Here is a 12,575-nt window from a genome sequence, read left to right on the forward strand (position 1 = left end):
TTACATCACTGCAGGTGAGACATGCATCAGGCCTAATATCTTCATGCTCACTGCTTTAGAAAGATTAAATCTTAGGGCTGAGTTTAGTAGTAGCAATCCAGTATTTTATGTTCTCCAAGAGCATGGTGGGGTAGATTGTTTCCCTTTGGTCTAGTGTGATTATATTGCCTAGATACCATGGTGAGTGACTCAAAAATATCATAGATAGATGATAAACAAAAGGATAATTATTCCCTTGTGATCTTAACTATTCATCTAGATTCCTTTCTGTCCTCCTCTGCCCCAGAGGATTAATACAGGCATCAGTTGTGTAAAATCACACAGCATCGCTTAGATAATATGAAGAAGAAATAGACAGCTACAGCAATAAAATGTTGTTTTAATGATGGCAATTTTCTGGCCCATATTAATTTATCACATGCTTCAGAGGGCACTTTGTTATGAAGCTATTGCATCCAACGCTTGCCTGCTTTATTGAAAGGTGAAGAACAAAAAAGTTCCGAGAGCTGGCAGAGGAATTTTATAACTGTTCTCACAATCTTGATAACTTGCTGTCTGTATTGAATGGATATGGAAGCAGCCACTAAAGATCACTGATGGGAGCGTCTGGAGGAGTAACTCTAGCCCATTGCAAAAACAAGGAAAGAGCTCAAACTTCTGCTCCAGGAAAGGGCCCGGGAGCTGAGGTAGGTGAAGAGGGGACCTGAGCCTCTTGCTCCCAGCCACCTCCCCCCTGCATCAATTTATCCAGTTCAGCAACATAACAAGTCCCCTCCCAGTGTCATTTCCCTCCCAAAGACATCCCTGTTTCTATTCCAGTCATGTTCTCCTGGTCCCCAGAATCCTTTGCATGGGCTCTAAGGAACTCTACAAATCATTCTTAGCTGTAGCTGAGAATCAAGGCCTCAGATGCACATTATGCCATTTGGGGCAAGCAGAAGCTTCACAGCCGAAGAAGGGAGATTTGGGTCTATGTGACTCTGGTGGGCCTAGTACTACAGCCCTCAGATGGGCAACCCTACATAACTTATGTCTAAAGCTGTCTGCGGTGTCTCCTCAGTAGTTTTGCCCTTGGGTAAAAATGTCCAGTTTTCAGAATCTGCTGTCAGAAAATTACAGATATAATCTGTCCCTTTGATACCCATTAAATACCCACTAACATCCATAGGAGGCCCCTGTAGCATGTGTTTGAACAATTATGCCTCACTCACCCCTTGTAAGCTATGCTGGCTCATAAGGCTGCATCACCAAAACAGAGTCAAATGATGTTCCATCCAAGTCTGCCTGCTGGCCCTGGCTCTGGTATGAGGAAGGCCAAGAAGAAATGAAAGCTTAGCTCACTCCACACTATTAGGTCACATTTACATATCTGACTTCTGGAAACTATTCACTGACCCCTGGAGAGCCCCAAGGAACCTATAGGGCTGGAGACACAATTCAAAGGGCAAATTTCACATAACAATTGTCCTGAATCATAAAACTACAGCACAATACCAGGGGAGACTAAAACTCTTAGCACACAGAAAATGTAAGATCAGTCACCACTGTTTTGTTATCTCTGTTCAGAGTTAGAACCTTCCTTACAGTATTTCCCTCTTCCTATTGGGAATGCACTGGAACAGAAGTCACAGTACTTCCCAAGGTTCCATTTGGGAACCTTATGGTGTGGAAAAAAAATCCAGATGTTTACATTATTATTGTCATCCGTTGCTGAGGTTAAAATTAAGAGAGGAAGCGGAGACAGAAGAAAGTGACAGAGGAAATGTTCACATTGATTTTATCTGCTTTTCCAACTGTAAATGTTTTTACAAGCAACTCTGTCACACTGTGGGAGTGGGTGATGGTATGAAAGGAGCCATCAAAGTGAATTGTGTATGGAGAAAAGCAGACAAAAGACCCATTCAAAGAGACTGAGGAACAGAAGAGGAGCCAAGAGATACAGTTTGGGATGGAGCAGGGACGTCTGAACTTTTGATGCTTATCTGAAACTCCAAAGCTGTTGAGGTTCACTCTTTCCTATTGCTAGTCAGAGAAGTGGCATTGCTATGTAATTATAGCAAGTGACTTGGAGTCAGGCTTCAAATCTCACCTTTGTCTTGATGGCTGTGTCTATGCACACTATGTCCAGGCTCTGACACAGGCTTGAGCCCAAGCCTGTGCTTCAGTCCACACACAAATCAGTCCGACTCAGCTCAGCAAGCATTCAGGACCTGGGTCCTAGAACCCTGCTAGGGGAGTGGATCACAGCTTGAGTCCTGCTGTAACTACGGTCCAAATCCTGTCATTTTGCAGTATGGATGCCGATCAAGCTGCAGACCCATATCAGAAAGTCTTCGTAGTGCAGTGTGGCCACGTTAGCATGTCTGTGACACCCGAGTCCAGCGATTGTCCCATGCAATGTGGACAGACCTTGGGTGTCTTTGTGCAGAGCATTTTAATCTCTGTTTACTTCATTTTCTCCACCTGTAAAGTGGGGCTAATAATTATTTCTAAATAGCTTTGCGATCCTCAGCAGAAAGGTGCTATACTAGCGCAATGCATTATTATACGCTACATAATAAGGAACAATAACGGTAATACAGCCCTGACATCCAAGCTGTACATCATGCTTCGCTGATAGAATATTATCATTTAAAAGGTCAGCACTCTGATCCAGGATCACTATAGTTGCAATGTGCGCTCTTCACATGAGCTCTTTTGGCAAGCACATTTCTCATGGCAGGGGCTTTTTATTTGTACCCTTTGTTCTATTTAAAGATCTATGTTTTGCTCCCAAGGTATCTTTATTCCTAGAGAAGAAAAAAAATTAACAAAGGAATAAAGGTCACAGCACATTTCAGACAATGGCTTTGTACATCTCACTCTCGTGCCCATCTGCCCTGTCAATCCACACAGGATACATGTAGCAGCTGGATAATAATTAGGAATTATGGCTTGGAGGGCAACTTGTAAGTCTGATGGATAGTTCATGGCACTGATTTTCTTCCTTGCTGACACTAACAAAACACGACAGGGAAATAATCAAATGAAGTCAAGAATAAAATCAACGCAACAAGCTGCCGGAAGGGGAGACTCTTCAGCCCGGCACTCCCCTTCAATTACTGAAACACAGAGGTGTCTCCCAGATACTCAAGGTTGGGTCCCCATCCTGTGAGGAGCTGCGCATTCTCAACTCCCCACTGCACTTGAGGGTATTCAGCACCTTCGAGGAAGTGCTCAGCACTGTAAGGGTGGGGCCCTTCCTAGGGAGCACATAACCCTCTCCCCACCACACACATCTGTGCTTTAGCAATGCGCTCACACCTAGTACTAGTCCTTTGCTTTTTTCAGTTACCTTTAAGTGAACAAATTAAAGGGACATCGTGAAAACAGAAATTACAATGTAAGTCAGGGCAAATTCTAGACCTAGAAATGTAACAGAAAAAGCTTTGTCTGTGACACCAATAACAGAAAGATGAAAGAATTTTTAAAATTCTAATTTGTTTTCTTCACTATTATTGTTTCTTTTCTGCCCCCATCCCCCTTACACTTCATATAAAGTGGACAGTAAAACTAAGTGGATCAATTTCATTTCTCAATCGTAATCAGTTTCACTTCACAGTTTCACTTCACTTTGGGGTTTTTCAGCAGCCCGAAGACAATTCTGATACTCTTTTGAGTTGCAAACGATGCGTGTGAATGTTTAAATGAAACAGAAATGTTCTAAGCATATTACATCTTAGTAAACTACATTAGATGATAATATTTACTACTTACACAGTTCTTCAGAGATATCCAGATTGCTTTATGTTAGCCAATTTGTATAAAACACTTTTTTAAAATCCAGAATCTGAATTGTGGTAATGTCCCTTTAAATATGATGACATATGTCCTTAATGGTCTACAGAAAAATGTTACACTAAAAAATGTGATGAAACAAAGAAATACTGTAATACTCTGAATGAGAAATATTGATCTCCAGCGTCTACTTCAGAGAGAAGATAAGAGTTCTGCTACTACTACTAGCTGAAGGAGATCTAAAGTGGCAGAGGGCTGTGTTTTTTGACACTAAGGCTGAGGGTCTGGGCTCAGTTCCCCATATGTATGGGTGTGCAGTTTATACAGTAATTGTAGCTGCTGTCTGCAGCACATGCGTTCATTGCAAGATGAGTTTCAATATTTGCTATTCAACCACATTCATTAATCAGGCTGACCCAAACGTACAATATCTGTTCAAGATTTCTGAAATCTAAATCCCTTAGCTTGTGAAAATCTTACCCTCTTTTACTTTTCTTATAATTAGACAGTGATCACGTCCATTTTGTTTCACCCATTTCTTCTTTTAAAGTAAATGTGCCTCCCATTGCTTGAGGATACCCTCTTACTCCTTTGGCTCCTAGAAAAATGTACAATAGTTGGGAGCCCTGAAGGGACACTTTAATTCAAGAGGAAAATCCAGATCTGTGTAATTGGTGATGATCTACTGGACAATTCAAATCTAATAAGACAAGAGCTCCAAGATTTTTCTTTCGCCCCTTGTCTGGATAGATGTTCATAACAAATGTATTAATAAAACTCAAACAACAAATATTGCTAAAAAAACATTGGCATCTACAGACATTGCAGTGGCTGACTCTGAACTGAGTTCTTTGAGGCTGTTGTGCCCCTGGAAGCCAAGTGAGTTTAATGAAATGTGCTAGAGAAAAGCCTAGCTATAGGTACTGATGGGGAAAGAAGCCTGCCTTAAATGCCACTGCAGTTGTGTTGTAGCTGGGTCAGTCCCAGGATATTAGAGAGACTCTTCTTCAGGTCCGTGTAAGCTCAGAAGCTTATCTCCCTAACTAACAGAAATTGGTCCAATGAAAGATATTACCTCACTCACCTTTTCTCTTTAAATGCCATTGTAAGGTATGTCTCCACATGTATTTAAAAACCAGGACACTATGCCAGTGCAGTTTTGTTATGTGTTTAACCTTAGATAAACTCCACCTCCAATCAGCTGGGAGCTCTTCCCTGCTGTCCTTCCTCTTTTATCCATAGACGATGCGGCAGGTTCACTTCTGCTGCCAAAGGGATTTGAAATGTCCTCCTGACAGACACAGATTGCACTGGATAGGAATCCTATTTCAGAGGGTGTGCAGCAGCTTTAAATTCTGAACAGAGTGCCATATGGCAGGAGCCCACTGGTTGGGGTTGCCTGGAGATGCACTGAAGTATCTCTGCCAATGTGCCTTCATCCTGAAATGGATCAAACTCAGTTCATTTCCAGTTGTGGGGTCACCCCCATAGCTCTGTCAAAATCCCTCTATCCCAACCTGCTTTATTCCTAGTTATTTTGGAGAGTCCCCTTCTCACAACTCTGCCAGGGCACCTCAGTACTGCTCACCAGCATCTCTTGTTTATCCCAGTCCTGGGACTCTCCAGTCATATAGAACTGAGTGTACTATCACACTGGTTGCTGGAGTATTATCTAAACAGGCTGTTATCCTCTCCTTTTTGCTTCTTGAACCTTTACGGCAAGCCCTCGAAAATGCAGGTCCTCAAACCAGCTTACTGCAGAGATTTCTCTATATTCCTGACTCACCTGGACTTGTTCTGTGTCAGCTCATTCCCCTACCTCCATTGCAAAGACATTCTAGGATGTCTTTGGACACTTGTTAAAAGCAGACACTTCGTTCACATGGATCCTCAATGATTTGGTTTCTCACTGGTTCTTCCATCGAGCTGGAATCACCGGGGTCAGTGCACATCGGGAGGAACATTCTTTAAGTGAGGACAACAAGATCAAGCAAACCAAGAAGCATTTGCTGACTGCAATTTTATATTGAGACTTGAAAAGTAAATACTTCCTGTTACTAACAATCAAAATATAACAGATTGGACAAAATGGCAGAGGAGGTTTAGAAAGATGTAGCTATGTCTATATCTCTGTACAAAGTAGAGGCCTGGGGTGTCTATTTACTAGTGTCACTATTTTTTCTGCTGTCTTTTGCTTGTGCTATCTGAGGTTTTTGGTTTTTCTTCTGCTTCTGCTGCTGCTGCTCTTGCATTGAAAAGATGCACTTCATGGCTGTCAAAGTCTTTAATCTAATAAGGAAAATACAGAGAGGGTAAAGGGGGTTGAACTGTCTTGTAGTTTGAGGGAAGGTATCTATAAATCAGATCCTAAATATTTCATATGAGAAAAATAAAGCCGTGTTAGAAAGAGCACAATTCAGCAATATAAAGATATGATGCCTATTAATACAGCCTCCTTAGAAATGGGCTAACTCATTTAAATGCCCAAGACAGTCCTAATTGTGTCTTATTTGACTTGACCCCACACTCCTACTCCACCCATTGGGGCTCTGATTAGAAAATAGGAGAGGGCTAGATTAGTCTTACCCGTGAGAGCTGGAGCAAATTGCACATAAACCAAATGAAAGGCACAACATAAGGTTGACTTTAGCTCTCCATTATACCAGAGAAACTCCTATCAAATCAGTTAGTCCCATCTGAGGAGGAGTACATTAGCGTGAACTAGGGATGTGTAAATCTGAGCCCACAGCATTCAGATGGTGGAGTTACAGCGCAGCATTTTGTTGCATGCTGATATTCACACCCTCATAGTCCAAACTGCGGGGCAGTGTAGACATGCCCTTAGAGCAGAATTCAACCTCTAATGTCTCATTTTAGGCTTTGATAGGCTCTGTGGGCAGATTCCCATTGTGTCCAGTAGGAAATTCACAGGCATATGTCAGTGTGGAATCTGACAGAAATTTAGAGTTGGGAGAGGCCTACTGCATGTTAGCATTCACCTATTCATCCAGAACCATTCTCTGGAGTGTACAGTCAATTGCTTTGTCTAGGCTAGTTCTAAATGACTCAAGGGATGGAGTTTCTATCCCAGGCAGATTATCCTACAGTCTGAGACCTCACTCTGAGGACATTTTTACTAATAATCCCCCAACGTGTTAGTTTTTCAGTTTCTTCCCACTGCTCCTCATTAAATCCTCTGGGCCACCCTAAACAATTTCTCGCCCTTACTAAGGATTATGATGATTGCAAAAGTTCTACCTATTTAGGGTGCCTAAAAATTTAGACAGCACCCCTCTACAACTAAGATCTGCCATCTTGAACTCTACAGATGAGGGGGATGTTTCTGTAGACACACCACTTTACTTATTAAGGGCTTCAGAGGCACAAAATCAGATTCCCTTCTCCCCCTTATTGTGGAAACACTAAAAAAACTGTGTCATTAATTTAAAAAAAATTAATTTGCAAGTGGCTTTTCACAAGACAATGCAATTTTACTCCTTTTAGAAAAGCATGCTTTTTAATTCCCCAGGAGTGAATGTCCAGTCTGTCAGTCCTGTTTTAATACTGACTACCATAACATGACTGATGTAATCAGTACTGACTCATCAGAACAAGAACATCTAAGGGTCCAACATCTAAGAGGTGATGTACCAGTCAGCTGAACTACAGGACCAAGTGGGCTCCTCCACTTCTGTGCAGGCTTTCCTCAAGCACTCATAGCTTGGTAAATGCATCTCAATATAATGGCACATAGCCCCACATATCCCCTGTTGCAATCTTCAGATCTCTACACAGGTCTGCCAGTGTGCCTCATACCTGACCTGTTTTACCCCTTGTTAAGCCACTGCTGGGCCTCTCCTAAGTAGAACATATCATTTATGCTAAATGTTGAAGCAGCTGAGTAATGGACAGATATGGAAATTATGATGACACTGTAAATAAAACAAATTTTGGGTTGACTTGAATTTGGGCAATCGTAGTTATGGAAGCCACTGATGGAAAATTAATGTGGAACAGCAAGATAGCTCGTCAGACTATCCAGCACCTTTTCAATAGTGGGGAAAAATTCATCAGCCATAACTGATCCCCATATCCATCCTGCCATCAGTACCAGCCATCACAATTCAAAGGTGCTCATCATCACAGTATCTGAGATAATGCACTGGCCTAATGCACGAGATAATGTCTCCCTTCACTGGTTAGTTCTAGTGATTATGGAGCCTCCTACTATTTCACAACTAGAAGGGTTCTCCTTTAGCTAACATGGTTGAAGCCCATGTTTAGGTGCTGAAAGTACCACAAAATCAATGAACCCAGTTCTTCATGCAACACAACCCCTTTGACTTTAATGGGAGCAAGTGAGGGCATAATTGGGCCCAGTGGCAGAATACAACTCTGTCCTTCCAAAACTCTCATACGTATATGATGCCTCTCACAAGCAAATCTTCTACTGACTTGAGCTCAGTTTTATGGTCACTGTGCTAAAGTCAGCATCTACCAAGAGGTATCACACGGTGGCATGATATCCAAATGGAATCAGTGGGTGAAGGGTGAGACAGAGGAGAGACCCTCATCAGTCCAAACACAGAGTGTTTAAAAGTTCATCTTCACTAACATAGCGGTGCAGGCAGGAAAACGAATGGTATGTTTTCCTGAGGATCTCTGTGCATCACCACATTCCCTACAGCACTTTTAAGGAAAGGTCAGATTACACAGAGTCACCTTTTCCATTAAGCTCGCCACTTCCGCTGTAGCAAGTTGTCTCCTGAGTGGAGGGAGAGAAATGGCATCCTAAGCTAAAAAGACACCAATACTTTCCTTAGCCTCTCCCTGCACCAATTTTTAAAAAAAAGATGTAGTTGACAATCAGGGTTAGAGAGGAACTAGCAGAAACCCCAGGAGGCCTGCAAAATAAGTCACTCCCATGCCTCTTCTTTCTCTAAAGACCAAGCCATTGGTTTAAAAAAAGTCTTTAACAGAGGGCAGCTAATAGGGAACACCTGCAGATGTTTCAGTTAATTCCTGGCTTTTTAGGCAGCAGCCTTCCCTGGAACAGCTACTTACATCTTTAGCTTTGAGCGGGGAGTGTCCTCCCTCTTGGGCACTAAGGAAGACTCTTCACTAGCTGCCTCTGCTGAATCTTGTTGGTTCTTCACTTTGTCCTGGTCAGGGTCCTCCACAGGGATAGCGCTGCAGAGACAAAAGGAATTGCATTTGGCACTGCTGACTAGCATTTCAAGAGCATGTTTGGCATTGCCAGCGGAGGGCCAGAACCAGATGGCCAGACCTGAACACAGGAAGTCTAGGGCAAAGCCAGGAGCAGAATCCAGAGTCTGCTGCCTTGACCACAAGATCATCATCTTACATCCTGAAGAATGAGATTTTGTAACTGTTATTACCTAAGCCTAAACAGCCACTAAATATTGGATCTAAAATTATCTAGCCCTTTTTTGAATTCCATCAATAGCCAAATGGAGAGGGGCAAGCTGGTCTAGTAGATAGGACACTGGACTGGGAGTCAGGAGAGCTGAATTTTATTCCCAACTCTATCACTGACTAGCTGTGTGATCTTGGGCAAGTCACGTCACCTCTCTCTCAGTCTGTTTCACATCCCACCCTTTGTCTGTCTTGTCTATTTGGATTGTAAGGAACTTGGGACAGGGATTATGTCTTCCTCTGTGTTTGTACAGCACCTAGCACAATGGGAGCCTGATCTCAGTTGAGGCCTGCAGATGCTACTGTAATATAAATGGTAGCAGTAAAATTCAGAGTTACTGTGTCCACATACACACCATTTACTCCAGCATTGTTCTTGTTGCAGCCAGTTACACCAGTTCTGAATCTTGCCCACTCTCTATCTGGTTTCTATAAAAGTGAGGGAGACTAAATCCCTGCCAAATGGTTAAACAAAACTAGGCTTCACCATGGAAAATGGCAAAAATTTGCTGCGTCAAAGTGAAAGGGGGAAAAGAAAGCTTTTGCCCAAGTTGATATTTTGCCTTGTTCCTAGTAAAGCACCATATTCACTGGTGGAAATGATCCAAAGTTTGTCCTGAATTGCCCACAGAGCTGTGAGTGGAATCATGCCTCAGAATAAACGTGTGGTCTTTAAATGCGACATTATTTAATACAAAGCCAAACACACAATTCCTTATCATCACTCCTTGCAAGCTGGAACTAAAACCTTACCACCCTTTTCTAAATCTCTCCAGAAGCTCACAGCGGCTTGTGAGGGAGGGACCATCATTCTGCGGATAGTGTACACAGTGCCTGAATATTTGGGTCCTATTCACAGCTGTGCCATTACCTCACCATATTAGCAAAGGTAAACCTCTCTGAACACCTGTAAAATGGAGACAGTTATGTGTATTCATCCATGTAAAGCAGATCTGTGCTGATAAGGAGGGCTGCTTATAAGTGCTAGACTTTCGTTCATTTTTGCAGCGTGACTCATGAGAACTAAGCCAGGGCCAGTAGTTTGTGGTCAGAGGGTTACTCCGGTGGTGGTGTAGATTTTAGGACTGGGTAGCTGGCATTGTTTATAGAAAAGAGAGCACTGGGCGATGGGGGCAGGAAATCACATGCAAGAATCAAAGAGAACAAGGTGAGACAAAAGTCAAGTTTGGGGCTCATTGAGCTTCAACAATTTCCCTTTAAAATGCATTTTTCCTAACTAGTTCTTTATACCCTTGCTAGCCCCCAGATAAAGCAGCACTTGCTTTACAAGAAACCGAATTTCCAGAGGGTTGCTAAAGGGTGAAGTGAATAGTGAAACTTCATTACACTAAATGGAGCAGATAGCTTTTGGGTAATGAAGTGATGAGCAGAGTCCATTATGAAATCCACCTGTGATCACATTCTCTTGTTAAGGGAGAATGCATACCTGCTATTCCCTTCTAATAGTTTCTGACTTTGTGTCGTTTATTCTTCCTAGCTAAATTAATTCATAAGCCTTATTACTCACAATCCCAGCAGGCTCCTGATGTACAATTTAGTACTAGTACTTGAAACAGACCATCTGGATCAGAGGCATCAAACTTTGCCCAAGTAAAGACAGCACTGACAACTCCTTGTAGGCAGCACCCCTGCATCAGCAATTACGCTGGCTGCGCTATAGGACTTCATGGGTCTTAGTTCTGTTGTCCATGATCTGGACACTCGCTGTAGCTTACCCAAACCAATTGTAGCTAAACACAAACCATTAAAAAAATATGCTGTGGTAAATATGGGCAGTCACAGACCCATGCACACGTGAACCCTCTTTATAGGGTGAAAGCATCAGGAATTTTAAATAGGCACATAAGGGCCTAAAACAGTGGAAACAGTGTGTTTCCATTGGCTGGGGGAGGGAAGGGGAGCAAAGCAGTACACCCACCTTGCATGCTGGAAAAGTGATAGCCATGGTGTCTCCTTCCAGGGAAATGGAGGCAGAGTTGGGGAGGGAGAAATGAACGCGAAATGGCCACATGGTCCAAAGACAATATGGATCTACCTTATGGAGGGGACAGACGAGAACTGCTCCCATGCCTATGTAGAGTATAATCTTCGCAGGGCAGGAAATTTAGTCATTTGCATCTCTAAAGTATCACACACTCTGTAGCAGCCTCCCACAGCCCTAACACCCAGCACTAGCCATCAGCGAGCTGGCTGGACACATATGATTGGGCCCTATGATCAACACTGGGCTGAGTATCCGCCCCTTCAGCTCTGCTGTGCTTTAGCACATTTTCATGCTACTCCTTTAACTGGGGTTTGCTCGGTTTTTCAGGATAGGGATCACAGAGAAGAAATTTTTTATCTCCACAGAAGACTTACCTGGTAGGCAGAGGTCTCATTCAGCTATAAGTAGACGTCTGTACACTGTAATGCATTGAAATAGGTCAAGGCTTTCATTCTACTTCGCTACAAGTGGAGTTTCGCTTTACCCAAGGTCACAATGACCCATCTAGCTGAGGTTTTTCTAAGACACCTGTCACTGTGGTATCATCTCAGCATGTACATAGGCAGATTCTGGTGTATGGAGCAAGAGAGAGGGACTGCAGAGTTGCAACTGAAATTGATGAGGAAAACATGTCAAAGGAGACTCTATACCACATTTGGAGAGCTAGATGCTAGCAAAGAGCCCTCAGTATATAACATCGTATCAATGGCCTCAGCTATATAATACAATAGCAGTGCCAAGGGAGGCACTGCTGTCCAAGTTAGAAGCTGGAATCTCGCTATGTCAGTCCAGGTCAGAAACTGCATCAGCACTGAATGAAGGAATGCAGAGTGACACTGCAATACAGATGACAGCAGGAGTCATTGCATCCCTCAGCTGGGTCCACGTCCTTTGAGAAGCACCCCAATCAGCCTGCTTTATGAGATCTTTGGGAGGAAGATATTGAAAGCTTAGTTCCCTTTTGCACTGACCTGATATAGTTATCACATGCTGTTTTGCAGGATAGATTGTGGAAAATCACAGCTTGGTGGAGGATCTCTTACATTAAGGGTGGAAATGCTTTGGGCTTTATTTTTCACTACTTGCCTCATTTTATCTTGGATTGTTCATGATAAAACAAAATGAGATTTCTCTTTGAAGTATCCATAAAGGAACTTGCAGCTTAAGCAATAGAAATGGCTGCTATCCAAGGAAAGCCAGCAGTCCACAGGTGAGACCATGCCTTGGAGCTGCTGCCCTTTCCAATCAAGAGCTAACAGCTTTAATTTCAAGTGCTCCAGCTGCTATGGTCTGTTATTTAGATACTGAGGGTATCTTGGGCATAATGTAATGAGATGACTAGCCGTGGCAATTGCTG

At 42.8% G+C, this 12,575-nt stretch overlaps 1 protein-coding gene across 1 annotated transcript in view; it reads right to left on the minus strand.

Moving 5' to 3' along the window:
* Positions 1–397: 397 nt before the first annotated feature.
* C6H3orf20 (chromosome 6 C3orf20 homolog) overlaps positions 398–12,575 on the minus strand; it is a 56,521-nt gene continuing 44,343 nt past the window's right edge. The window contains exons 16-18 of the mRNA XM_050958399.1: positions 8,842–8,967; positions 4,862–6,066; positions 398–2,789 (exon numbers count right to left, since the gene is read on the minus strand). Coding sequence (XP_050814356.1) covers positions 5,934–6,066; positions 8,842–8,967 — 259 coding nt within the window. The 3' untranslated portion in view covers positions 398–2,789; positions 4,862–5,933. The remainder of the gene's footprint in view (positions 2,790–4,861; positions 6,067–8,841; positions 8,968–12,575) is intronic.

Source organism: Gopherus flavomarginatus, chromosome 6, assembly GCF_025201925.1.
Source record: "Gopherus flavomarginatus isolate rGopFla2 chromosome 6, rGopFla2.mat.asm, whole genome shotgun sequence".
Classification (NCBI taxonomy): Eukaryota; Metazoa; Chordata; order Testudines; family Testudinidae; genus Gopherus; species Gopherus flavomarginatus.